The 26,104-nt window shown below is 41.2% G+C and overlaps 1 protein-coding gene across 1 annotated transcript in view; it reads left to right on the top strand.

Annotated features, from left to right (window-relative positions):
- Positions 1 to 26,104, top strand: part of LOC116510325 (histidine--tRNA ligase, cytoplasmic-like) — a 51,124-nt gene that overhangs the window by 23,764 nt on the left and 1,256 nt on the right. The window contains exons 8-12 of the mRNA XM_032219825.1: positions 6,758 to 6,851; positions 9,975 to 10,102; positions 10,182 to 10,424; positions 12,216 to 12,332; positions 20,713 to 20,859. Of these exons, the coding sequence (XP_032075716.1) occupies positions 6,758 to 6,851; positions 9,975 to 10,102; positions 10,182 to 10,424; positions 12,216 to 12,332; positions 20,713 to 20,859 (729 nt within the window). The remainder of the gene's footprint in view (positions 1 to 6,757; positions 6,852 to 9,974; positions 10,103 to 10,181; positions 10,425 to 12,215; positions 12,333 to 20,712; positions 20,860 to 26,104) is intronic.

A 26,104-nucleotide genomic window follows, 5' to 3' on the forward strand; every position in this document is an offset into this window, starting at 1 on the left:
TCTTTTCAACAGAGATAAACCCTTTTTCCTTCCAAACAAATCTAAACTAAGAAAATTATTCCATCAATAGATATAGCACTTGGAGGGAATAATAATAAATAAAAAGTAATAATTTAATTGTTAAGCATCTGTAAAAACATATGCTAACAATCCTTTATATGCCACCCCTATCTCCTCCAGGAATCAGCACCTAACTATGCTCTATCTCAAATACCAGAGCAATCCTCACATCTTTTGTGCTGTTAATAAGGGGACCAAATGGGCAATTAAGCAAACAGAGAAGGGAAAAAATAACAAAACAAAACATAAACATTGCCAGGAAGGATGTAAATCTAAGTTAGGCTATATGCCTGAGTTTTACAATGTAGTTAGATTACATGACTAAAGTAATTTAGAATAATTAGGATATCAATTTGAGGGAGCCTGAATGTGTTTTCAAAATGTGAAGTATACCTATGGTTGACACGTGTTGGAGAATCTTACCACAGAACAATGGTGAAGTCTTAATAATACACATTTAAGCCTGTGCAAAGATAAAAGAGAGGAAATAGGCCCTCTCAGGAGAAAGAAATCTTCCCCAGCATTTTGGCGTGGGGGGATTGCAAAGAATTTATTAGCTATTCCTCAGAATTTTGGGGTGAAGGGATTACAAAGGATTTATTAGCTATTCCCCAGCAGGCTGCCTTTACCATTGGGGTGGGGTGGGCGGTGTTTTTTTGTGCGAGAGGGAACAGGCAGGAGGGGGTGGTCGCATTACTGGCCTGCCACTCTTTTTGCGGCGGCCTCTTTGTACAGGAGGCAACATGGCGTTAAGCACTTTGCTTGGCCTGCTGCTCTTTTTGCGGCAGGCCCTCTTTTTGTTTTGGAAGCTGTACCGATAGGGGGTACAGTGGTAATGGCGGGGACCAGTTGCGCATGCACTTAAATAGTTTGGGGCGGGCTTATTTTCGGGGGAGGGCTTATTATGGTGCATGCTCTGAAAAGCCTTATTGGCAGGGCATGTCTTATTTTGGGGAAAACACGGTACAAATACTAATACACTAGATTTATAAATCAGAACTAATAATGAATTAGTGAATATTGTAGTGATAGTAGAGGTTATCATATGAGGAGTCCTTGGTGGTCCCTGAGCTCAGTTGTTGCCTTGCAGACGTTCCATTACTCAAATTAGGTAACATCACATATTTAGAGAGCACCAAGGATCCCTCATTTCAACCCTGAGCTAAAATATTCTCCTTTTTAGGCTATTAGATATTACTAAAATAGTACCTGTAAGGACTGTACAGGTAGTCCTCACCTTACAACAATTCATTTAGTGATCATTTAGTTATAACAGCACTGAAAAAAGTAAATAATGACCATTTTCACACTTACAACCATTGCAGCATCCCCATGGTCATGTGATCAAAATTTAGATGCTTAGCAACTGACTCATATTTATGATAGTTGCAATGTCATGTGATCCCTTTTGCGACCTTCTGACCATCAAAGTCAATGGAGGTGCCAGATTCCCTTGCAGTTGTTACTAACTTAACAACTGCAATGCTTCACTTAACAACTATGGCAAAAATGTCGTAAAATGGGGCAGAACTCACTTAACAAATATCTCACTTAGCAATGTAAATTTTGGGCTCAATTGTGGTCATAAGTCCAGGACCACCTGAGTGTATTAATTATAAAATTATACACTTTTATTTCTCTGAAAATAGCCCTTTGTTATTTATAACTGATTTATTATTAGTTCATATCTCAAAAACTATATTATAAAAAATCATCTTTAATATTAACATTTGTAACAATTTTGTCATGTAGTTAGATGAAGGGGATTGTCTGTGGTGCTACTGGAAGAATACATGTGTCATAAGACCCATAGGTAACACATTGCAAACCTTGGGTCCTGTGGTTATTTTCAAATGTTTTTGGTGATTGTCCTGTGCGCTGCTTGGGGAATCCAAGCATGGGTTAACTTTGTCCATTAGCCTAGAGTCTGAGTTATGTAATTGTTGACCACGCCTGCTCTGGGATAGTTCAGTTTTTTAACTCAGTCCATCCTAAAGAGACGTATAATTTTTTGCTCTAGGGTAATAGACAAAATTTACTCATTTCCTTTCTTTGGATTCCTACTACTATTTGACTGATTGTTGTGGATCGGCCAACTGCAAGACAGGACTGATACACTAAGTTAGGCTGAGCTCCTTAGCAGTTTGGCGAAGTTCCCTTTAAGGCTTTCGAGGCCAGGGGAACCATTGGCTCGAGACAATCACAGTCACAGAACTTGGTTTGCTTCGCTGCCGTGGATGAGAGTCGGTTTGCCACTCTCTGTCTGGATTGTTAAAGCAGTCGGAGTCGGTTCACCGCTCTTGCTTGTCGTTGCCGCGATCAGGAGTCAGTTCACCGCTCTCATGTCAGTAAGCGATCAGTCCCACTTATTTTGCCGCCTAGCCGCTTAGCACCATTTCCCCTGTTGCTGTAACCAGGTCAGCAGAGGATCGGGGGGGGGGGATTCTAATGGCAAGTGGTGGCCATTTTGCAGCCACATTTGAAATTCATGCCGTCCTTGCTGCGTCGGCTATTTTGATGGCTGTTTGGAGTTTGGTGCCAAAAGGTGACCGGAAGGGGCGCATCTAAAGCTTTGCGCCCAAATTGCAGAGATGATGTTCGTCGTTTTTGCCTGAGCATTGAGGAAGTCGGTTCGCAATCTTACTGCTCCAGCACACACGGCTCTCTTGCCATTCTCAGCAGCCTCAATTAGCTCCGTTACAGCTTCTATCAGTGCACTCACCCGGATTGGGATGTAAGCTGAGCCTTTCACCTCACCTCCCCCCCACTTTATATTTCAATGGTGGATTGTTCGGTTTCTGGAGGCAGCGCTGGGGCTTCTACTCCCCGCTGCACTCTGATGCTACCAGAACTAGCACTACGGTGGGCAGAGCCACCACTAGGGCCGCTAGTCAAAGGACTGCGGTTCCCGACAGGGCCACTAAGCGCAAGGACAAGAGTAAATCGGCCAAGGCACCTGTGGTCACTAGCAGATCACCACCCACGCTTTTGGCTGAGGGTCCTTCCCCTGGTTCTTCCCTTCATTTGGCAGGGATCCAAGGTTGGTCTCCTGACACCTCCCCCCGGGCCTATCATTTGAGGAAGGGGAATAATAATTAAAAGCAATGTCAGATTTTGGGAGGTTTTAAGTCTTTGCTAAAGAATTGTAAAGAATTTTGCAACCTGTAGTTGAGTTAGTTTCCCATTTTTTCTTCAAGCTGAGAATCTATTTTTTATTAGGATACCAGATATTTAAATTTATTTATTTATTTGATCAATTTACACAGCTGCCCATCTCAACAGCAACACTCATTGAACAATGATTACTGTAAAAAAATACTTATAGAAATAGCATTTAGACTTATAGATCGCTTCATAGTGCTTTACAGCCCGCTCTGAGTGGTTTAGAGAGTCAGCATATTGCTCCCAACAATCTGAGTTCTCATTTTACAGACCTTGGAGAGATAATTCAACCTTGAGCTTGTCTGAATCCAACTCCAGTTTGTGGGCAGAGGTAGCCTACAATACTGCATTCTAACCACTGTGCCACCATGGCTACTACAAAGTTTAAAATACACAGCAGCTGAAAAGAGCAATAATCATTCACATAGCTAAGAGATGCACTTGCACTGCACCACCTGTTATCCATGCATTCTCATACACCCTCCCCTACCCAGCATGAGCCACCTCAAGGTCTGCCATGCTTGTGTCTCCCTTGCCACCTATGCACCCTTCGAATCTTGTACATGCATCACACCTCCCAGAACCTCATTTGTATCATATATCCTCAGCTACTTATGCACCACCACACGCTTTCTCCAACCTGGCAGCAGCTACCCCAACCCTTACTACACTTGCGCCATACCTCCCCAGCCATTCATGCCTCAAAGCACTCATGTCATGTTTTCCCAGCCATCTGAAGACTTACACCTATTGGTAGCAGCCACCCCAAATCCATTCCACATGAACCTCCACCACCATCTGCGTATCCTCCCCAAACCTTGCTGTACTCACAACATGCCTACCCCAGCCACCCATACCCTTGCCTCCTCTCCCACTCAGCAGCTACCTATCAGCCTGCTTGCAATCCACCTGGGACTTGCAACTTCCTGCTGGGCTTCCCCACTGATTGTGTTGTTGAAAGATGGTAGGATTTGTGTGAATATACTTGTTTACCAACTCAATCCTCATTTAATAGCAACAGGGATTGTAGAGATTGATATTGCTAAACAATGTGTCGTGTGAATGCTTTATGTCCACATTGCTTAGTAATGAAAGTTGTAGTCCCAATTGCTGTTGTAACTCCAGAATTACCTGTATCTCTCCAATTGCAATAATAGTGGAAGAAATTCATGTGGTAGCATTTCTTTATTTTCTACTGGCAATATTCTCCCAAATGAGATTCTTATCTTCTCTTCCCCCCCCTCCCGTGTGTGTGCTTAGAAAGAAACCTTTCTACAAAGAAAAGCCAATTTTCTTGGAAGATATAAATCTATAAAACTGTGCTGTAGCTCAGTCTGGTTTTATGGCAATGGTAGATTTGATTTCAAGATAGCCTATAGTCAGATTTGAAGAATTATAATGAGAGCTGAATTGAAATAAGATGTTATTGATTTTGTAATTGCTACTGTGTCTTATCTTCTAGAAATTCAGAAGGCCTATTTGTTTTCTTTGTAATTAGCTTTGCTTACTTGACAGGTAAAAATTAGAGGTTGCCTGAATAGATGAACAAGCTAAAATTGTAGAGGCTAAAATTGTAACTCTATTTAATAACAACAAGTTCCTAATAAATTAAAGAGAACCTTGAGGCCCTGAATAGCCATTCCTTTTGTACAATCCAGCAAACTCATTGAGACCTGGTATATAAATTATGCTTCCATGTAACCTAAAACTAATGTACAAAAAAACCAAGACTACTAGCTATCCATCCATTGATTTGGCTAGTTCTGTTTAACAATATTACTACTTGTGTTTTCCCAAAAATAAGATTGGGTCTTATATTTTTGGGGCCTCCAAAAAAGGCACCAGGTCTTATTTTGGGGGAAGTCTTATTCCCCTCCCCCATTTTTTCCTTTAAGGGGAGAAGGGCAGAGCAAGCTGCCCCTCGCACCTTCTTGTCGGGGTTCCAAGTAACAACCCCAACGAAAAGAAACTCCAAGGCTTGTGTTTCCTCAAAGCTACAATTTATTGGAGATGTCATATTGGCACATTTGGAAAAATCTGAATCTGAAAGCTTCCAGGCTTTCCCCACCCAGTTAAAAGTTCAGACCCTGCCCCAACACCCGCAAGTCCATCACATGGACAATCATTCATTGCCATTCATTGGATTCCTCCCATCCACATCCGTCCAGGTGCACGGACAAGTCTACCTTGAGTTTCTGAGAAGGAATGTTATGTCTACAATTCTCCCATACTCCATACCACCCCCTTCCTACAATATAATATTGTTATATATGTGGCAGCCTTGAGGCCCTGTCCAAAGATGACTTCCAAGCCTGACACTTTCCTAACGTGAAACAGTTGATCTGCGGCTGCTTTAGGCGCTGCCTTGCCTAACATGAAACAGCTGATCTGCACTCACTTTAGGAGCCTCCTTGCCTAACACAAAATAACTGATCTGTGCTTGCTCTAGGAGCTGCCTCGCTTCTTGCGGCCCTGCTTCTTGGAGCTGATGGCAGGATCGCCCATGAAGATCAGCTGTTTTGTATTAGGCAAGGAGGCTCCTAAAGTGAGCACATATCAGGCATCTGTAACAGGAGCAGAATAAGCCATAAATTTATGCATGTTAGAGAGGCCTTCGGGAAAGACCTCTATAGCCAATAACAGAGTTCCGGATCGATCCGGAGCTCTGTTATCGCCTACAGAGGCCTTTAGGAAATCCTTGCTGGCTGCAGAAGAGATGGGCCGCAGTCTGCAAGACCTGGCTGCAACTATCCAAAGGTAAGTAGTAGAGCAGCTCCAGACACCCCCATTCCCACCCTAGCTTAATTTTTACCCGTGTACCCTGGAGCGGGCAGGGTCTTAATTAGGGCTTATTTTGGGGGTAGGATTATTGGGCACACGTGCCAAAATCAAGCTAGGACTTACTTTCTGAGTAGGTCATATTTTCAGGAAAACACAGTAGTTGGCTATCACCATTTTTGATGGCAACAAATTCTGTAGTTTCCAATTTGTAAAACAATTATCAAATTTAAGTCTTAAATTTGATTAGATAACTTCAATTTTAATATAATAAGAAATAAAGCTTTCCTATTCATTTTCTATACTATGCAATTTCATATACTGCTATTAAATTTTCCTCTTATCAGCCTTTTTTGTAAACTAAAATGGCCCAAATATTGTTCTAGTTTCTTGTAGGTTAAGATAGGGTAGTCTCTAATCATTTTGGTAGATTTTTTTCTGCACAGTTCCCAGCGTTATTGTATAGCTTTGAGATACTAGGACTGAATACAATATGATTAAAAGGAAGTTATTATATTGGTTGTTTCATGTTTAGTCTTTTTCCTAAAGATTCTATTCAAAGAAATATTTTTATTCCCAATTGTTGCATGTTTTTAATAGAATATTCTGAAAATTACTAGTCTTCTAGACTCAAGAGTGTTTAGAATCAGAGTAGAAAAAACAGGAAGAAACAACATGATTTCGGATTATGTCAGGATAATAGAAGAGAAACATCCTTCATTGAAGCAGATATATATAGTTTTGATCTTGTCTACAGATGGCGTGGGAAGATGTAAAAAATGAGATGGTTGGAGAAAAGGGATTGGCACCAGAAATTGCAGATCAAATTGGTGGATATGTAAGGCTCCATGGTGAGTATCAAAACAGGTCAGATATGTATGTCTTAGTTCTCTAAGACTTGCAGGCCTAAAATCTATATCATTCTCTTCTATCTCATTACTGGTTAAGTGATACATAAGAGTTTACAAGAAAATAGAAAGGCACAGAAGAGGAATATACTGGCTGTTTGCTTAGCACACTCATGGCTGCCAACACTAAAGAATCCCTTTCAGTGTATATTCCCCATTGTATGCTCTTCACTCTCTTGTATTCCTTCCTTCCTTCCTTCCTCTCCAATCTCTCTGCTCTATGTGAGTGGAAAAAGATGGGTCAGGCACAGGACAATGCATACTGAGTTTAATGGGGATCGAAACAGAGATGGTATAAAGATCATAAATGCTTGCATAGATCACAAAGTTCTTTCTTCCGCATCCTTATAACTTTGAACACTTGCTGCACAAGACATTGAGGCAGTCAGTCAGATCTGTCTATATCAATACAGGTGTTCCTTGTTTAAAATCATTTGTACAGCAACCTTTTATTTTATTTTATTTTATTATTGTTCACATTTTTGAACTGCCCATCTCCCTTAAAGAGGGAATTTATAATGGCATTGGAGTGGTAGTTATGACCAGACTTCATACTTGCTGTCACAATCTCATAGTTACATAATCTCAATTTGTAATCTTCTCTATCAATTTCCCACAAGCATAGTCTATGGGAAAACTGTCAGGAAGTCAGAAGCCAGGGTTACATGAGGTCTTTGCTTAGCGACCTGAACAGTTTTTGTTTAACTATGGCTACTAGGAAAGCCATCACTAAGCAGTATGTTCATATAGTTTTCAGTTTATATCTGCATGACTTTACAAGGGCATTTCCTGTCTCAGTGTTGTTAAGCAAGGACTACCTGTACTGTATGCCTGCTTCAATTTGCACAACTTGTACATACAATAATGTGAAAAGAAGTATACCCTCTTTGAGTTACCCATGTTTTTCGGAGTATACGACACTCCGGAGTACAAGACGCACCTTAGTTTTTGGGGAGGAAAATAAGAAAAAAAATCTGAGATGCAGGGGCTGACGTCGCGATGGCACAATGTGCGATCTTGGTGCTCCAAGATCGCAATCCATATTTCTGCCGCTGGACTGTCCATTTGGACCTAAACTGCCCTGCAGAGAAGGTGATTGAGAAGCGCACCTCCTGCTAATCTCAGGGACACTGCAAAGTCCCTGAAAGATCCAGGAATAGCCTTTTTTCCGGCAACAGAAATACAGCTAATGAAGCTGCTAAAGTTGGGACAGCTTCGGAACGGGAAGAAAGCGAAAAGAGAAAGTATGTCAAATTGGTGAGGAAATTTTATTATTAGAAAAAGAGACTACCCCCCCCCAAAAAAAAATTAAGTTAAATTAAAATTGAAGATAGAAGACTGTAAGCAGTGAAATTAATCTATATTAAACAAATGTGGCACTGTGATTATGGCTAGACATCTCCACTTTGGTCTCATCTGTCCAAAGGGCAGTGTTCCAGAAGTCATGTGATTTGTTCAGATGCAACTTGGCAAACCTAATCTGCGCTGCCATGTTCTGTTTAGAGAAAAGAGGCAAACCTTCCAAACAAACAATACTTGTTCAATCTTTTTCTAATTGCACTGTCATGAACTTTGACCTTTAATTTAATACTTGTGCTAATATATATATGAGTTACTTACACACACACAATATGTATAAATGTGTGTGTGTGTGTGTGTACATACATACATACAAACAAACAAACATAAGAAACAGACATTGTGATCTCTGGAAGTGGAATATCTACGTGGAGGGTGATCCCATATTTACGGGGGGGGGGGTATCCAAAACTGCCGCATGCATCCTTTCCACAGGGTCAAGGAGACGCATAAACCAGATCAAACATTTGAGAATGAGATTGATGCGCCCAAAAGAAGCATTACCCAAAGAAGAGGCATCCTCAGTGATTTACCATATTAACTGCAGCAACTGTGCAAGTAACTATGTAGGGGTAACAGCTAAGTGGCTACCGACTAGAGTGCATGAACATGAAGTGGCTGTCCAGCGCAAAGAACAGCGCTCTCAGATCTGGACACATATGAAAGAGCACAATCACATGTTCAATTTTCAAGAGCCAGAAGTTATTACCCATGATGCAATAAAAGGAGGACACCTACTGAAAAAAGCCTCATTTTCCAACAATAACTCCATCAATAGGCATATCGACCTGCTACCCGCTTACTAGGCATTGAGGCACCAAGAAAGATCCTGCAGGATGAGCAGAGACCAACTTCTATCCGGGAGTAGAGATTGATGGCACACACACCCCTTTGGACATGCAGACCTGTCCTACAAAGACATAGCCAGCCCAGGTTGAATGCCAAGGAGCCCTTCAGAATTGTCTCAAGACATAATAGATATGAACAATGAAGAACAAGTCGGGCCAGTTACAAGATCACAGGCAAAACAACAAATTAAGCTGGTTAATACATCAGATGTGGCTGTGAGGTGAAGAAGAGTGGGGAGGTGTGAGAGGAAGCCAGAGAGAATGCTGTTAAAGCAACATCAGACAGCTCAGCATTATTCCCTGAGGATGAGCAGCCCAAGCTGACATGCCTGATGTAAAAACAACAAAGCTAGTTACAGGTGGGAGGCGGGTGGATGGGCCTATCAGTGTGCAATGGCCAAATTGATTAATAGTGTATAAAGGCAGATATCTCTTTAATGGTTTTTACACTCTGATGATGTTAGCAGTGGCTAACGAAAGCTAAGTGAGCAATATATTTTAAAGTTCCAGAGATCGCAATGTCTGTTTCTTCCTTGGGGTGAATTTGCTGGGACATCCACTTCTGGGAACATTGGCAACTGTCATGAATATTTTCCGCTTGTAAATAAACTTCCTTGCTTTAGAATAATTGACTTTGAATTGTTTGGAAATAGCCTTATTACCCTTCCCAGATTGATGGGGAGCAACAACAGAGAATGTACTTTTTTTTCACATGACTATTCCAGTTTTAGAAGAAATGAAATTGCACTGCATGAGAAATAGAAGAAACAAAAGAGAGAGATCAATGAAAGGATAAAAGTTTAGTACTGCTGCTGAATCCTTCATACAGGCATCAATCCTACATGTCTTATTCCTACAGGTGGACTCAGTTTAATTGAACAATTGCTTCAAGATCCAAAGCTGTCACAAAATAAACTAGCTCGGGAAGGGCTTGAGGAAGTAAAACAGCTATTCAAATATTTGGATATTTTTGGCATTTCAGATCAGGTAAAATTCTATTATTTCTTCTTCTAATTACATTGAGCTGAGTCTGTTCTGTTAATGAGAGTTTTAAATTGTTTTACAGTTTTCCTTTGATCTAAGTCTGGCTCGTGGTTTGGATTACTACACTGGAGTAATATATGAGGCTATCCTTCTCAAGGAACCAAATGATCATGTAGAGGAGTCTGTTGGTGTTGGCAGTGTTGCTGGAGGTGGCCGTTATGATGGGCTAGTAGGGATGTTTGATCCCAAGGGTCGGAAAGTGCCTTGTGTTGGAGTCAGCATTGGCATTGAACGAGTCTTTTCCATTATGGAACAAAAAGTGGAGGTAAAGATTGTTTACTTTTTTTTTTTACTTGAAAGCTTCTCTCTGATTAGATTTTCTAGAAGTGGATAAAATGTTTGAAGTCAACATATTCTAACCTCTGGTCAAGTATATCCCAGGTCAGATATCTGTTCTGATGATAGAACAGAAATGAAATGTTCAGTGTCAGGAAAATAAGATGCTTTCTTCTCAAAAATTTTTCCACATCTCCTCTAGTGTTTTTTCTCCGTGGGCTTCTGTGTTCTTTACCATTTATGAATTCTTTTGTCTCAGAAAACCAAGTCCAAATTCATGTTTTATGTATTGAGTTCTGGATCTGATTTGCAGTCAGATTGTTTGTCCTTCATCATTACTAATTTGCATTCAGTGAAATTGATTTTCTGTAAATGACTATCCCTCCATGACAGCAACTTCTACAACTGTCATCATACCATGCCAGATGACCAAATGTGTACTATCTGTTCAGATAGACAGACATACATACACATACACGCACGCACACACACACACACACACACACACACACACAAAAGACTTATGCTGCCACCAATCCTATCCTGACTGGCTCGAAACATAACATTAAAAATATAACAAAAACGCCTATTTTGTAAGATTATGTGAGTAGGCTGTATTAAGCAGACATATTTCAGGGGAAAGGGTGTTTCATAAGGCAGGGGGTGCTAAAAAGAAAGTGTGCTTCTTAGCTCTTACCAAGACAAGATTTAAGGAAAGGGACCCACCCTGTGTGGCCTGGTGGAATGGGTAGATTTCCTCTGGAAAAGGCTGTCCCTCAGATAGCCTGGCCCCATAACATTACATAACATTAGGGCTTTAACCAACACATTGAATTGAACTGAATTGAAGAAAGAGACAATAACAGAGTATAAGAAGATAGGGAGGAAATAAGGAGGATAGGAACATTTTTTTTAATTCAGGCAGGAAATTGAGAGCTAAGAGCAAAGCACCTCCTAAAAAGTAATCTGAAAAGTCAATATTCTTTGTGGAGAAAAAGAATTCCTTCCCTTCGTTAAGCAGTCCCATTCCAGTAGAAAAACAAACATAATCATGAGAACAGAAGCTAACATTATAGTTCGTAAAATATGTTTTTTTTAAAAAAAAAATATTATAGAGTTATACACATTGACAAAAACATATGCAGCACTTACAAATAACGTCAGAACTACATGTTCCTTCTTACAGCAGATATCCATCAGTGCATCTATACAAACACTATTTCCCTCTCAATATATTCTAATTTTACACTTATAGTCCTATTATTTCTTATTCTTTTGCTTATCAGTCTATGTTTGGTTATTTGTATCAGACAGTCTTTGCTGTTCTTCTACTACTATATAACTTTTCCTACTTTTGTAAATCCTACTTTTCTGTTATTCTTTCTATTATCACATGTATACATACCAGACTGGAATGGTATAGGACCATGAGGGCAAACCTATGCATATGTGCCAGAAGTGGCACGCAGAGCCGTCACCCATTACTTTTCCAGGTTCCGGCGCACCAGCCAGCTGGTCTTCACATGCACGAGAGTGCCGGAAACCAGAAGAGCAGCCGCCCAGTGCACATGCACATGCCAGGAAGATGATCTTCTGGTTTCTGGCATGCATGTGCACTGGCGGCTGGGAGACAAGCCAGGTTTGTATGGTTCTTTGGAACATCAACAGGATGGGAGCCATCATAGTAATTTATTAAACCTGAGTTGCATGTATGAATTGCAGTAATATTCTTACTGTATTTCTGTAAATCTCTCTTTCCTCAACTTTTTTTCTCCATCAGGCTTCTGAAGAGAAAATCCGAACAACAGAGACCCAGGTGCTTGTAGCATCTGCTCAAAAGAAACTTCTTGAAGAAAGACTAAAGCTTGTGTCCGAGCTGTGGGATTCAGGAATTAAGGTGCATCTTAATTATATCTAGGTCAAGCCAATAATTGGAATTCTAGACTAAACCTGAGTTTGGTCACAAAGAATTCTAAGCCTGCCTGATGCAATATAGCTCTTCAATAATATAGATCTATTTAAAACTTGATAATTTAGCTCAATTAACAGTGTCAGCTTGATCATCTTATAATGCAACAGGTATTTAGCTTCTCGGCTAATACTACAGGTAGTCCTTGAGATACAACAGGACACTTAATGAACATTCAAAGTTACAGCAGACACTCCAAAATTACACATGACCGTTTCAAAGTTACAAGGGCTGCAGTGCCCCTGTGGTCATTCACCCTTACAACTGACCACAGGGATGCTGCAGTGCTCCTCCACTTCTCTCCCCCCCCCCCCGCATCCCACCTCGCCAGGACCCTATAGCACTTGTACCTGGTCCCCATATGCCTATCACCCATCACATTCACTTTTTGAAGCTCTATGGACCTCATGTTGGGGAACACAAGCAGAGGGCGTGTGTCCCTGAGCTGTGCAGAGACAACCCCAAGGCAGCTGCCATTGTGTCACACCTGCTCATAGGCAGGGAGAAAGTGGCAGCTGCCAGACAAACTCATTCATTTTACTGCTTTAACAGGGTCTGCACCTTACTGCAGAAGCTTCTGAACACTGTAGAAAGCTTCTGTGGTGCTGTGCAGACCTCATTAAGGCAGCAAAGTGAAAGAGTTTGTCCCTTGTTCCAGAACTTCCTATGTGGCTACACAAAGAAGCAATCCATTCCAGTGCTCTGGAAGGCCTCAAAGGTCTTCAAAAGGTAAGTGAGGAGGAGGGTGTTTTCAATGGTGTGTTCCGGGCAGTACGCCCTGGTATGGGTGTACCGGTGGCAGCTGGGAGCAGCAGCCACCGCACAAGAACAGTGTTTTAGAGGTCCCACCCACCCGCCCTGTTCCTTACCAGTATTTAAGCCAACTGGGCCATATGCGCACAGCGCCTGCACGACCTCTACCAAGCAGCTGGAGCATCGCAAGTGGTGAGTGCGCAGCGTGCATGGCCAAGGTGGACGCCCGGCCCCATGCAGTGTACCAGTTGTGACGGAATCCAAAACCCACCACTGGGGTCTTTGGCCTGAGGGGAATTAGGCCACAAGTCTCGGGACCCAATGAGAGTGGGAAAAGGGCTGTTGGGACCCATTGTTGTGTATGGGAAATAGAGCACATAGCATCTCAGGCAGTGTGGGACACCTTGATTGTCAGGACAGATGGGCCTGTGTCTGTGCTAGGTCTCCAAGGATCATCTCCACCCAGGAGGCATCCCACACTCCATTTAATAACCCAGGCATTCATTTAATGATTCATTGGGGAGAACAGGGATGGGGTGGTCATTAGGTGAGATGCTTCACCTAATGATCATCACAACTTGTAATAGTACCGTAATAGGCTCCATTAGAGTCGTATCTCAAGGGCTACCTGTGTGAGGATAACCATAAAATAGCATACATCTGTTATTTGATTGTTTGAAGTTTAGTTGGTTTAGTTGGTCAGTAGAGAATACATTCACCTACCCTAGGAAGAAGGTTTCTAAAACATTCAGACCTAAAAACATTCCCGCTCAGAATAAATGTTTCAATTGATCTTTCATTTCTCCAAGCCCAAACCCCCTGACCAGTCCACCAGTAACCAATATACTGCGTGAAATTGTTTTAATCTCTGAGGTGCAAAGAATAACAGTTCACCCTCAGGGCATGATGGCTTTGAGAAACTGGCTGGGAGGGGCCTCACTCTTGTCTCCGAAAATGCCCCCCCCCCCTTTTCTGTCTTTGAAGATGCTCCCCTCCTGAAATTCTCAAGTGGTTGTAGCAAAAGCAAGCTAAAATGCCAGCAAGCCTCCCCCCCTCCCCTCACACACTTTCAACATAATGGCAGGACATGCAGGTGGATCTGACATGCTTCCCCACACCCTCCCCCCGAACAGCGATGTTAGTCCTGGAGAACAAAACAAACATGGAGAGACAAAATAAAAAACGAAAGGCATGCTATTTGGGTTTGTCCAGGCACTGATTGTGGAAGTGTTTAATAAGTCTAGCAGCCCTAACAAGGCAATGGTCAACCTATTCATTCTAAACTGTTGGGAAAACCTTCATGCTGCCAAATACTGAAGGGTTCCCCTATGTCTAGGGGAGTCTTAAGAGTTCTCTGATTTCAAAGTGCTGCTCCCCATCTACCATTAAAGGTTCTGGGGTTGGTGGAAGTTCAGGTCTAAGGGGAGAAGTAATCTCACACTTCAATAAACTACAATGAAACGTGGTGAGCCGGTCAAAGCAACTTGGGCAAATCTAATTCCACAGTCACAGGTTTAATAATGCACTTAATTTGGAAGGGCAAAATTAGGTGCCAGCTTTTTTGATGGTTTTAGAGATTGCAGGAAGTGGATGGAAAGATAGACACGGTTGCCAATCTTAAAACGGTGCGGGTTCTGCACACTTCTTGTCGGCCCAAATGAAGCAACTTGCCACATAGCTCTCCAATGTCTTTTTTCAGAGATGGTCACCAAAACTGTCTTGATTAGCTATAGAGTTTTTACGAAGCCAAATTGTGCAACAGACTTGGAATCATGACTTTTCCCAAGAACCTACAGCCTCTGGCTTTCCAGTAGTTTAGATATATTGGACTGAACACACGTTTCCATGGCTTCGAAACCATTTGTCGTCCTTCAAGGCAGCTTTAAGTGCATCACCTCGTTGTCAACTTGTCAGTTTTCTTTCCCCTATTGCCGCCAATTGCTTGGATTGAAGTAGAGGTTTGACTACTACTGTTTTATGCAATTATATTGAGGCATTTGGGACAAAGCATCAGCCAGGAAGTTCTTTTCTTCTGTGAGGTAGCACAGTGTGAAGTTGAAGTGGTTAAAGTATTACGCCTATTGCATTCGTCTAGGAGACAGCCTCCATGGGTTTTTTGGTGTCTCTAGGTTCTTGTTGTCAGGCCAAACTTTGAAAGGCACTTTGCTTCCCTCAAGGAAGTGCCTCCAGGTTAGGAGTACCCAATGTACTGCAGATGCCTCCTTTTCCCATACCGCCCACCTCTGCTTGGTTGCCGAGAATTTCCTGGAAGTGTAAATGCAAGGCTGCATCTGGCCAGCCTTGTTCTCCTGTAGCAGCATAGCTTCCACAGCCATGTCACTAGCATCAGCCTGGATGACAAAGGGAGTGTTTGGGTCAGAGTGTTTCAGGACTGGTTCAGCTGCAAATAGACATTTGAGTTTCTCAAATGCTGGTTGGCATTCCAAAATCCATCCAGGAGGCTAGCTAGGTTTAGGTTTATCCTCCCCTTTTGTCTTAAGTTTGTGATAGGGAGTGCAATCTGTGCAAAAGATGGGATAAATTGGCAGTAAAAATTAGCGAAGTGTAGGAAGCTTTGTAGCTGCTTCTTGGTTCAGGGTGGAGCCCAGTCTAGTACTGCTTGGACCTTTTGGAGGTCCAGGTCAATGCCTTTATGTGAGATGTGATAGCCCAAGTAGTCTATTTTGCTTTGATGAAACTCACATTTGGAGAATGCCTATGGAGATTCTCAGTCATCCAAGTCATGGTTGTCCCAAAGGTGCTTTTTTTTTTCCTTGAAAAAAAGCACCTTTGAGTTACATTTGGAGAATTTGGCATATAGGTTGGCAGCCTGCAGTTTTTTGAGTACATCCTTTACTAATTTCACATGCTCAGTCTTTGTTTTGGTGTAGATTAAAATGTCATTCAGGTACACCAGTACTCCTTTATACATGTGCTCATGTAAAACCTAGTTTATCGATTGCATGAACATTGTCAAGGACAATGGGAGGACTTTGAATTGGAAGCATCCCAACCGGCAATTGAATGCAGTCTTCCACTCATCCTCCTCCCTAATTCCCATGCAGTAGTAAGGGGTTGGAGAAACCCCCACTGGGTTTCTCCAGTGTCTAATGCTGAAGCTCGCCCTCCATCCTCCGCCTTGGGTTCACTGGGCCTTGCTGGCAGCAGCCTTGGCATGTGCTTTGTGTGACTTCAGGGTTTGGAAGGCATTCATCATGAACTGCATGGCTTGCCTCATTATTAGGCCTGCTTAATCGAGCTCTTCCAGCTCTAATTGCCTCTTTTGCCACTGGCCGCCTTGTCTGCCTCAGGTGATGGTCACCTCTTTGGTTCTTCCTTCTTTCTGACTCCAGGGATCACCTGGATCTTGATGAGTCTTCCAGATTCTGACTCCATCTGCTGGAAGAGGTCCAGCCTGGGTGGAGTCTGGATGACATTTCCTTCCAGCACTAGAGTTTCCTCCTGGTTGCTGCCTTGGTCTGACATCATGTGCACAGTCCCCACGGTAGGACAGTGTGCCACTCCTGATTGACTGAGTTTTCAGCTAGCCCTCAGGAAAACAAGACTCTTAATCCATTAAGTTGAATCAATAAGAACTTTGAGAGAAAAGTGATTGCAGGAGAACAAGGCGAAATCTGAAAAAGTCCATGCAATTCAAACAGCATTGTTTTCCCAAGCCCAACCCACCTGACCAGTCCACTAGTAACCAATATACTGCTGTGAAATTGTTTTGTGAATCTCTGAGATGTGAAGAGATAAATGTTCATATTCATGGCATGACGGCCTTGAGAAACTGGCTGGGAGCTCACTCTTGTCTCCGAAGACACTCTGCCTTTCTATCTTTGAAGATGCTCCCCCTCCCTAAATTCTCAAGCAGTTACAGGAAAAGCAAAAAGCTAAAATGCCAGCAAGCCTTCTCCCCCCACTTCCAACAGAGTGGTTGGGCATGCAGATGGATTTGACAGGGTTTGAGATCTGTATAGCCAATAGACAGCTAGTATCGATTTAATCTTTGTTATTATTTGTAAAACCTATTTCATGGGAAGAGGCAGTGGTGTCCATGATGGAGATAAAAGAGGTCAGAATAATATAAGTAACATCCTGTAACTATAAACCCTGAACCTCTTCTGTATGACTAAAGTAGCAAGAACCTACAGTTACTTCTGGGAAGAGGGGTGAAATTTGAAGAAAAATTAAACCAGAGCTATTTGGGAAATTAAAAAACAGCAACCGACACTACTCTTTTTCTCTTTTTATATAAATTCTTTACTGTGGCAATGTTTGAATTCATGAGTTATAATGGAATGTTGCCCCCATGTGCTCTGTCTTGTATTGTGTATACTTTTGTAGGCAAGTTGACAAATGCACAAATGTGTCATACAATGAAATTCTCGGGCTTTGAAGCTGAAGTCAATCCCTTGCTGTTGCTTCTTTATTGGGCTAAAAAAAATGTTTATCTGTTCATATACATTACGTTGCAAAAAAGTACGATTGACTATTGCTTCTGTTTTCACTTTTTTAAAAATTACTATTTAAAGTTTGTCTAAAAATTTCAATCCTTTAACAAATTCTACTGAAATGGGCAGTCTGTAGAATAAAACTTTGACAGAGCCTAGTAATTTTTATTAACTTTGTGACCTAAGGGCCTGTTTCAAGTTCCAAAAGTTTCCTATGATAGACCATAATGGATTATGTGAAATAGAAACAAATCTAATAACAGTATTGTGGTCATTAACCAGCAGAATGAAATAAAAACATTCTATTGGAAAATTGCATGTGTAAGAGATTGCAGTGGAACGTTCAGAGTGGGGCTGATTTCTTTGTCTTGTCAGTTTGGAACAAAATGTCTATTTTGTGCATACTATTTTAGTTTTTCTATGAAACTGATATATAGTAGCTAACCTCTCATACAAACTGAGCATTTCAAGTGCTTCAGTGTTACTTATAGATTAAACATTAAGCAAAGTCTTTGATTTGCCACAAATATTATGGATTTATTTAATTGGATCAAGCTTTTTTGGATATTACAGATTATTCAAAATCAAATTCTTGTTTACTGATTGAGCCTAACATTATTTAATTAAATATCCTTTGCAAACCATCAAATAAAAGAATAGAGGAATCCAAAAAATTGTACCCTATGAGGATAGCTGCTGTCGATATCATATGCCTAACATTTAATTGGTATAAAATTTGCCACTGCAATTTGGGAACAATCTCTGTATTTTAGAATTTGAGAAAAAAGCCTGTCAAAGTAAAAGAAACAGCTCCATAACTGCCTGGTTTGGCTCTGCAACCAAACAAGACAAACATAGACTTTAACGGATAATTAGAACTGCCGAAAAAACAATTGCTACCAATCTGCCTTCCATGGAGGACCTGTATACTCCACGAGTCAAAAAGAGGGCTGTGAGAATATCTACAGATCCCTCACATCCTAGACATAAATTGTTTCAACTTCTACCCACAAAACAATGCTATAGAGCACTGCACACCAGAACAACTAGACACAAGGACAGATTTTCCCGAATGCCATCACTCTGCTTAACAGGGACGTGCACTCACTAAAGGCAGGGGAGGCGGGGCCTCACCAGTTTCCTGAAGAAAAAGAAAGAATTTTAAAGATTTTTTTTTAAAATAATTAAAGCCAAGCTAGTTGCTACCAGAGTCCAACTCACAGTGACTTGGAGTCTGCTTAGTGCTAACTGTAGGGGGAGGCCAGAGAACGATGAGCCTCTTTGCATAAGGAATTTTTTTGCCTTTTAACAGTTACGCAAGGGTTAAAAAGCAAAAAAATTAGTATGCAAATGAGGCCCATAGTTCTCTGGCCTCCTCCTGCAGAGGGCATGTGGTGACTCTAGGAGCAACTATCCTAGCCTGCCTGGCCCTGGAGCCTGGCTAGACCAAATCTGGAATTTTGGCGCAGCTGGAAGGTATGTGGGTCAGAGGGACGGGGCAGGGGAGAGGAATTCAATTTATTTGTAATGTAATTGTAATTTGTTTTTATTGTGTGTGTGTGTTTTTAATTTTTTAAAGTGCCTTCTGGGCCGAGTGAAGCAACAACCTTCGGACAGGAAAGCATACAGCTTGTTAGAAAAGTAGATTTTAAGGGGGGTTTGAAACAATAGCAATCTTACAAGCTCAAAGTTGGCACATTAATACAAAGTTTCTGTACAGGCTCCAAGCCATCTTGTTTCATTTCCATATTCAACATAATCAGCTAGGAAAAGTTGTTAGATCAAATCAGAGAAAAGAACAGACTTTCTGTGGTCCGAATGGATTTGTACTTGAAACTCCTGTTAATAAAGGATTGTGATGTGCATTTTGAAGGCAAAACTGCTTCAGATCAGCTGCAGCTTGGGGAAAGCCAGGGCTTGTGAGTTTGCCAACCGTGCGTGTGTGTGTGTGTCGCATCGGGGCAGCGCCAAATGCAGAGTCTGACACTCCGACAACTAGCTGGAAAAGGATGGGGGGAAGCGGAAAAACAAGAGGCGGTTTGAGCCCAATCTAATGGGTTGTGGGGACGAGGAGGAGAGTCGCCTGTTCCTTTAATTTGCTCTGTTTCCTCCCCGCTCCATAATTGGCAAACCTCATCTTCACAAGCCAGGACCACGTGGTTCTCTCGGGGAGAGAGAAAGAGGGAGAGAGAGGAGGGCGCCTTTGGAAAGGGGGCTGCTGACGCAGAAATCCTCCCTCCCATCTCTCAAGTCTCTTTCCCCACCCCATCCCTCTGCTCCCCCCCAAAATCCACCCTCTGCCTCTCCAAGCCGCCACGATGTCCTCAGAAAAAACAGGTGAAGAAGCGCCCTGGAGGCATGGGGGGGCGGAGTGGGAAAAACACGTGGGGGAGGGAATCGCGCGTGCGTGCATGCATGTGCCAAGGAAGACCCCCATCTCCACCCACCCTCTCCAAGCAAAATGGATAAGACCCGACCAAGTGGGGAGGAGCAAGGGGTGTTTTGGCCAGATCTGGAGCAGGAAAGTTTTTGTGTGGTGCAAGAAGCAAAGTTGCAGTCTTTGGGAAGGTGGTGGGGTGGGGGGAGGGAGGGAGGGAAAGAAGAGCTGCGTTTTTTCTTTCTTTTTCTCTCCGCCTCACCGGCCATGAAGCTCACCGCACGTCACTGCTGCTTAACAACTAATTTCCACAATAGTAAATACATTACTAAGAATGTATTACTATTATTCTTCTCTTCCTTCCTAGTATCTATCTCTCCCCATTTATGACTATAACCATATTGTTTGTATCATTCAATTCATATTGTTTTTATTTGTTTCTTAGTACAATTTGATAGCTTATTAGTAACCTTGACTATCACTAAGTGTTGCATCTTTTTATTCTTGATGAATGTATTTTATTCTCCTTATGTACACTGAGAGCATATGCACCAAAGACAAATTCCTTGTGTGTCCAATCACATTTGGCGAATAAAGAATTCTATTCTAATGCACTGAGAAAACTGCAATGAGGAACAGAATTTTTAGAACCAGAATACTGAGAGGTAGTTTCCATCATGGTGTACTAACTTTTTCTTTTCTTTTTTCTACATTTTTCCAGGCAGAGATACTTTATAAGAAAAATCCCAAACTACTAAACCAGTTGCAGTACTGCGAGGAAACGGGAATTCCACTTGTTGCTATATTGGGAGAACAAGAGTTAAAAGATGGAGTTGTCAAATTGCGTGATGTGGTTACTAGAGAAGAGGTATGCCTGCCATTTATTGTAGGGTTGTACCTACATATCAGAATAAATACTCAACTAAAAGCAGGAATAATTATATTCTTTGTGATCTGTAAGCTTATTTTTCTTCTTGCAGATATTTCATTACCAAAATGGTTACCATCCTCTGTGATTTGCCCTGACTATCTTAATGGGTTGTTACAGCTAGTTAATATCCATTTCTGATTGACCTTCCTGGCTCAGTTCATTGCATTATCTGGGTTGATTGTTCTGGTTCCTCTTATTTAACTGTTAATTGCTGAGTATGTTATAAGATATACTCCAATTCAGCGGTCACCAACTGGTGGTCTGCGAGAAAATTTTGGTGGTCCACAATGCACCCAGGTGTAGGAGCTGCCCCAGGATGACCAGTGGGCCAGTTCTGTGACTAGAGCTCTCGAATATGGGACTGGACAGGCAGTTTGTGGTGGGGCTGGAAATCTCTGATGTAGAGGGCGGTAAGTGCAACATGAAACTTTGCAGGTGGTGCAACCTGTAAGGAGTAGCACAGCCCTCACCAGCCGGAATGAGATAATGGTGCTGTTGCAGCAAGGAGCGGTGGCGGCAGAAGTGGGCCAAAGCAAAAGGTGTCAGCAACTTTTTTTTTAAAGACTTTTTTTAAATTTTTGAATAAACACAGACAAAACCCAGACAAAAAAAAACATAAAGCCATCTTCCATTACAAATTGTAGAAAGTGTGTCGATTGGTTACAAAAACTTCCGTGCATCCCTTCCACAGTCATCACCTACAATTCATATCAAAACATATATTTTAAATCAAATATATTTATATATATTACTATCATCATACCTCAACCTTCATTTGACTATAATTGTTTTTATGTCCTTTTATATAAAATATTCCAGATTTAAAGCAAAACCACATAATGGCATTCCATTAGCTCTTCCCAATATCATCCAGTAACATTACATCTTTATAACATGTTGTAAATAAACATTGGTTATATTTAATAACAGAGTTTCTAAACCTCCTTTCGTAGTCACTATTTGCAATTTATATCAAATTTCCTCTTATCAAACCAATACATATATATGCATTATTATCATTATCAATCAATTATTTAACTGTATCCATTATCACTTCATTTTATATATAATGCTCTAAATTTAACTAAATTTGTCTTTTTTATTAGAGGCTTACTTTCATTACATCAACCTGTGTCTTTCCAGTAATAGTGCAATCTTATGTCTCTTGCCATTTGTGGCATTAATATTCTGGTTATTTAGTAAGTTTTGTATGGACTTCTCTTCGCAAATTATTGCTTATTGCATATCTTGTATAAGCTCGAAACCCTCCATCTGCTTCTTCGATCAGCTTATCTTTGGTTATCACTAGTGCTTCTGACAAGATTTCTCTCCTTAGTTCCATCAATTCTTCTCTCTTTCTTCTTCTATACTTTGAAATCTGGGGTAGAGCTCCAGTCCATCTGTCTCCCCTTTCCATATTCCACTCTTTCCATTTCCAACCATGCTCAGTTCACTGTCAGTATCAACAATTTTTTGTCTCTTTGTTTATTTTTTCCTTCAGTTTTTAGAACTCTGACCTCCACTTTCTTCATTTGATGAACACCCTCAATTTTTCCATCAAATTTTACTGTTCTACAATCTATGTTCTCAAATCTCTTCTCAATTTTCTCTGTTACTTCTAATAATTTTTGAATTTCAAACATAACCTTTTGCAATATTAAGATTTCTTTTTCATGTTGCGCCATTCTTCCAACTTGTAAGCACTGCCACTCTGGCATTTAAAACTTTTTATTAAATTTAAAGCAAGTTCATTTATAATCTTTCAAGACAAGGTTTTGTTTTCACTCCACTCCAGCTGCCAATAAAGGTCCCAAAGAGCACCTGTATAAACAACCCATGCTCTTCTCACTATCACTCTCTGTAAACAAGCTGAATAACCTTGAAATGCAAAGTCAAATGATCAAAGAGAAAAAAGAAAAGACAATATTTCCAAGCCTCCGGCCTCCAAGTGGCAGTGTTACTTCCTTTCCTTCTATTATTACAGCCCTCTTTGTATTCCTTTAATAACTTCTTTATATTCCAGGCTTAAAGAAAACAAAATTCTTAAATGGAGCAAAAAAAAACCTATCCAATCCAGCATTATAAAAATAAGGAAAAAGATTTTAATTCATAGGTATAAAAAAAATATAAAAAGTAGACGAAGAAAAACTAATCCATTCAATTTAAAGAATAGGAAACATTTGCAAAAGTTCCATCTGTAAAAGAAAATTTAAAAAAAGGATAACACAGTCTAGTGTACCTTAATTTTACCACTTGTTCTTTTCTGTTTTAAAATTTAATTTAGCTTTAATTTTTTGGGGTGGTAGTCTCTTTTATAATAATACGATTTCCTTACCAGATGGGCACACTTTCTCTTTCCGTTTTCCTCCCATACCGGAGCTGTCCCAACTTCAGCAGCTTCAATGGCTGCGCTTCTGTCATCGGCAAAAAGAGATTCTTCTGGATCAATCAGGGACTTTGCGGTATCCCTGAGATCAGCAGGACATAGTCTTCCCTGTGGCCATCTCTTCGGGACGGTTTAGGTCCAAAAAGACTGTCCAGCAGCAAAGTATCAACTGCGATCTTGGAGCTCCAAAATAACACGTTGTGTCGTCGCAACGTCAGCTCCTCCTTCCAAGCAAAAATTAGATTTTTGTAAGCAGTCATAGCTCAAAAATTCCATTACTGAATCACCTGTTAAAATAACAAACAAAAAAAATAAGATGGCTTAGAACACATTATCCCCATTTTTCTAATCTATTCCAATGTTAGCTTTTTAAAAAGGTCTTATTTCTTATTCTAACATTATAGACATTTACATTGCATCCAGATTAATTTACAAGCTGTTTTGAGTTTAAATTTTTCAATTAAAAAAAGAGCAATCCTTAATATAAAAGATCCATAGGCAGGCAGGATAGTACCATAGTACTGGGCAGAGAAGCAGTAGATGGTATAGAGACTGGCTAGACAAATGGGCACTAGACAAAGTAAATTAGAACAAAGCAAGAAAGGGGAAAGGATGATGAATTTTAAAAAAGTTTTAAAAGCGTTATTCTGGTAAATATTCTGAAAAACATCCTTTATTATCCAGGATGCAATTCCTCTGCCCTTTTAAATAATTCAGAGTAAATAAATTGATGTCAAGCTAGTTCTCCATGGCCTGCGGGCTACATCTAGCCCTCCGGAAGCCTACCAGTTCCTCCCACATGCTGTGCTCTGATCCTTTCCAAACAGCACAGGAAGAAAAAGCAAGGTTGTATTCACCACTGTTTGGAAAGGAAGGTAGGACATGTGTGTGTGTGTGTGTGTGTGTACGCTTAAATCAGCTGGAGGGTTTCTGGATGAGGAAGGAGGAAATACCTTTCCCTTTAAAATTAGTCTCAGCTTTCAGCCAGCTGAAGAGTTGCTTTCTTGCGGCTGTTTTGTCCCTCTGCTGTGGCTCCCTGTCTGCTGAACCTACCAGTGGCTGGCTTTACCCCTCACCCTCCCTTCCCAGTCACTCCTCGCCTGGCCTGAGCAGGTAAGGGCGGGGAATGGAGACTTGCTCCATGTTTCACAGGAGGAGCAAAACGCCCCTGTACTTGCTTCATCTCTTGCTGGGTCTCGTGGGCATTTCTTTCTTTTTGGTGCTGCGCGCACCTTGGTCACTTGGGGAGACACACAACTTTCTCTCTGCCCTGAGACACTGCTGCTGCTGTTGGTGCCTCCATGGCCTTCCCGCTGCTCTTGTAGCTCTTTGCACAGCACAGTTAAATGTAGTGTGCTTCACAATGGGAGATATGGCATCCCCTCACCCTCCCGGAGCTCATTACAATGTGGAGTATTGGCCGTGGCCAGGTCAGGCCAGTGTCTCAGCTTATAGAGCAGGTTGTGCATCTCCCGGAGCAACTGAGGTGCGTCCACCAACAACAACGGCCAAAGAAGTGCCCACAAGACACAGAGAGCATCGGAGAATCAGAATGAGAGACAGAGATACAGAGAGAAAAAGAGAGGGAGAGAGAGACAAAGAGATAGACAGATGAGAGACAGACAGAAATGAGAGAAAGGGACACAGAGAGAGAAAGAGATGTGTGTGAGAGAGGGGGGAGGGAGAGATATGGAAGAGGGAGAGAGGGCTGGATTCAGATTAATGGTCTGCGGGATTTAAAATTATGAATTTAGTGGTCACTGAAGTCCGAAAGGTTGGTGGACCCTGCTCCAGACTGTTTGTTTCCATCTTTGGTTTGTGTTTGCTTTCTTCTTTTAATACTTTTAAAATAAAATTAATCTTTTTATGTCTGTGAATGGGTGATCTATCGGAATGCCAAGATTCTAGGAATATTCTTGTTTTGGGTGGTTGGGCATTTTCTACAGTTTCCCAGATGAATTTGTGATTGTAAAATTAAAGAATTTGTCTGTGTATACTGAAATTAAACAAATTAAAACACACGTAGATTAAATCTTTATAATTTTTTAAAAAGCAATCAAAAAGCCAAGAAGGAAGGTCTATGAAAAAATGGTTCAGGATAAATATTTATATTACATTTTATGAAAATAAAATGAAAGCCAACTAGGCAACTTTGGACTAGTCACTTTCTCCCAGTCCCTAAGTAGAAGGCAAAGGCAAACCACTTCCCAAAATCTTGCCAAGTAAACCGCAGAAACTGGTCCAGGGAGTCACCAAGAGTCAACATTCACTCAAAGATACAATTAAAAAATGGCAGGAAGAAAACCCTTGGTCACAATCACAAAGTAGCACCAGTGTAGTGGTTCCTGGGGGGGGGGGGGTGTCACTTCCTTTGAAAGATGTCAGGATGTAAAGTGAGGCCATGCAAATCTGGAAGAAGTTTCCTGCAATTAAGCATCACCATAGAAGCATTGTCAGTAATACTGCCCTGGTTTGAAAGCCCTGGGAAGTGGCAGCACATGAATTGAAAATGCACCTTCACACAAAGATAGGAGGTATAAGCCATATTGATTAAAGGCAACTATAGTGCTGCCATATTTCATGTTTTATCGATAAGAGCCTTCAGGGACATATGAAAAGGTGAAAAAAATTGCCTCTGTGATGAATGGGTGGGGAGAGTAGTACCTCGAAGAAAAGTTATAAAGTTATTACCACTGCAGCAGCATTAAATCCTTGCAACTGTTGGAAGAAATACCCATCTGGTTCAGTTCCAAGCTGAAAGACACTGGAAGAAGAGGCTGGTTGGAAAGATGGTTT

Source organism: Thamnophis elegans, chromosome 6, assembly GCF_009769535.1.
Source record: "Thamnophis elegans isolate rThaEle1 chromosome 6, rThaEle1.pri, whole genome shotgun sequence".
NCBI lineage: Eukaryota > Metazoa > Chordata > Lepidosauria > Squamata > Colubridae > Thamnophis > Thamnophis elegans.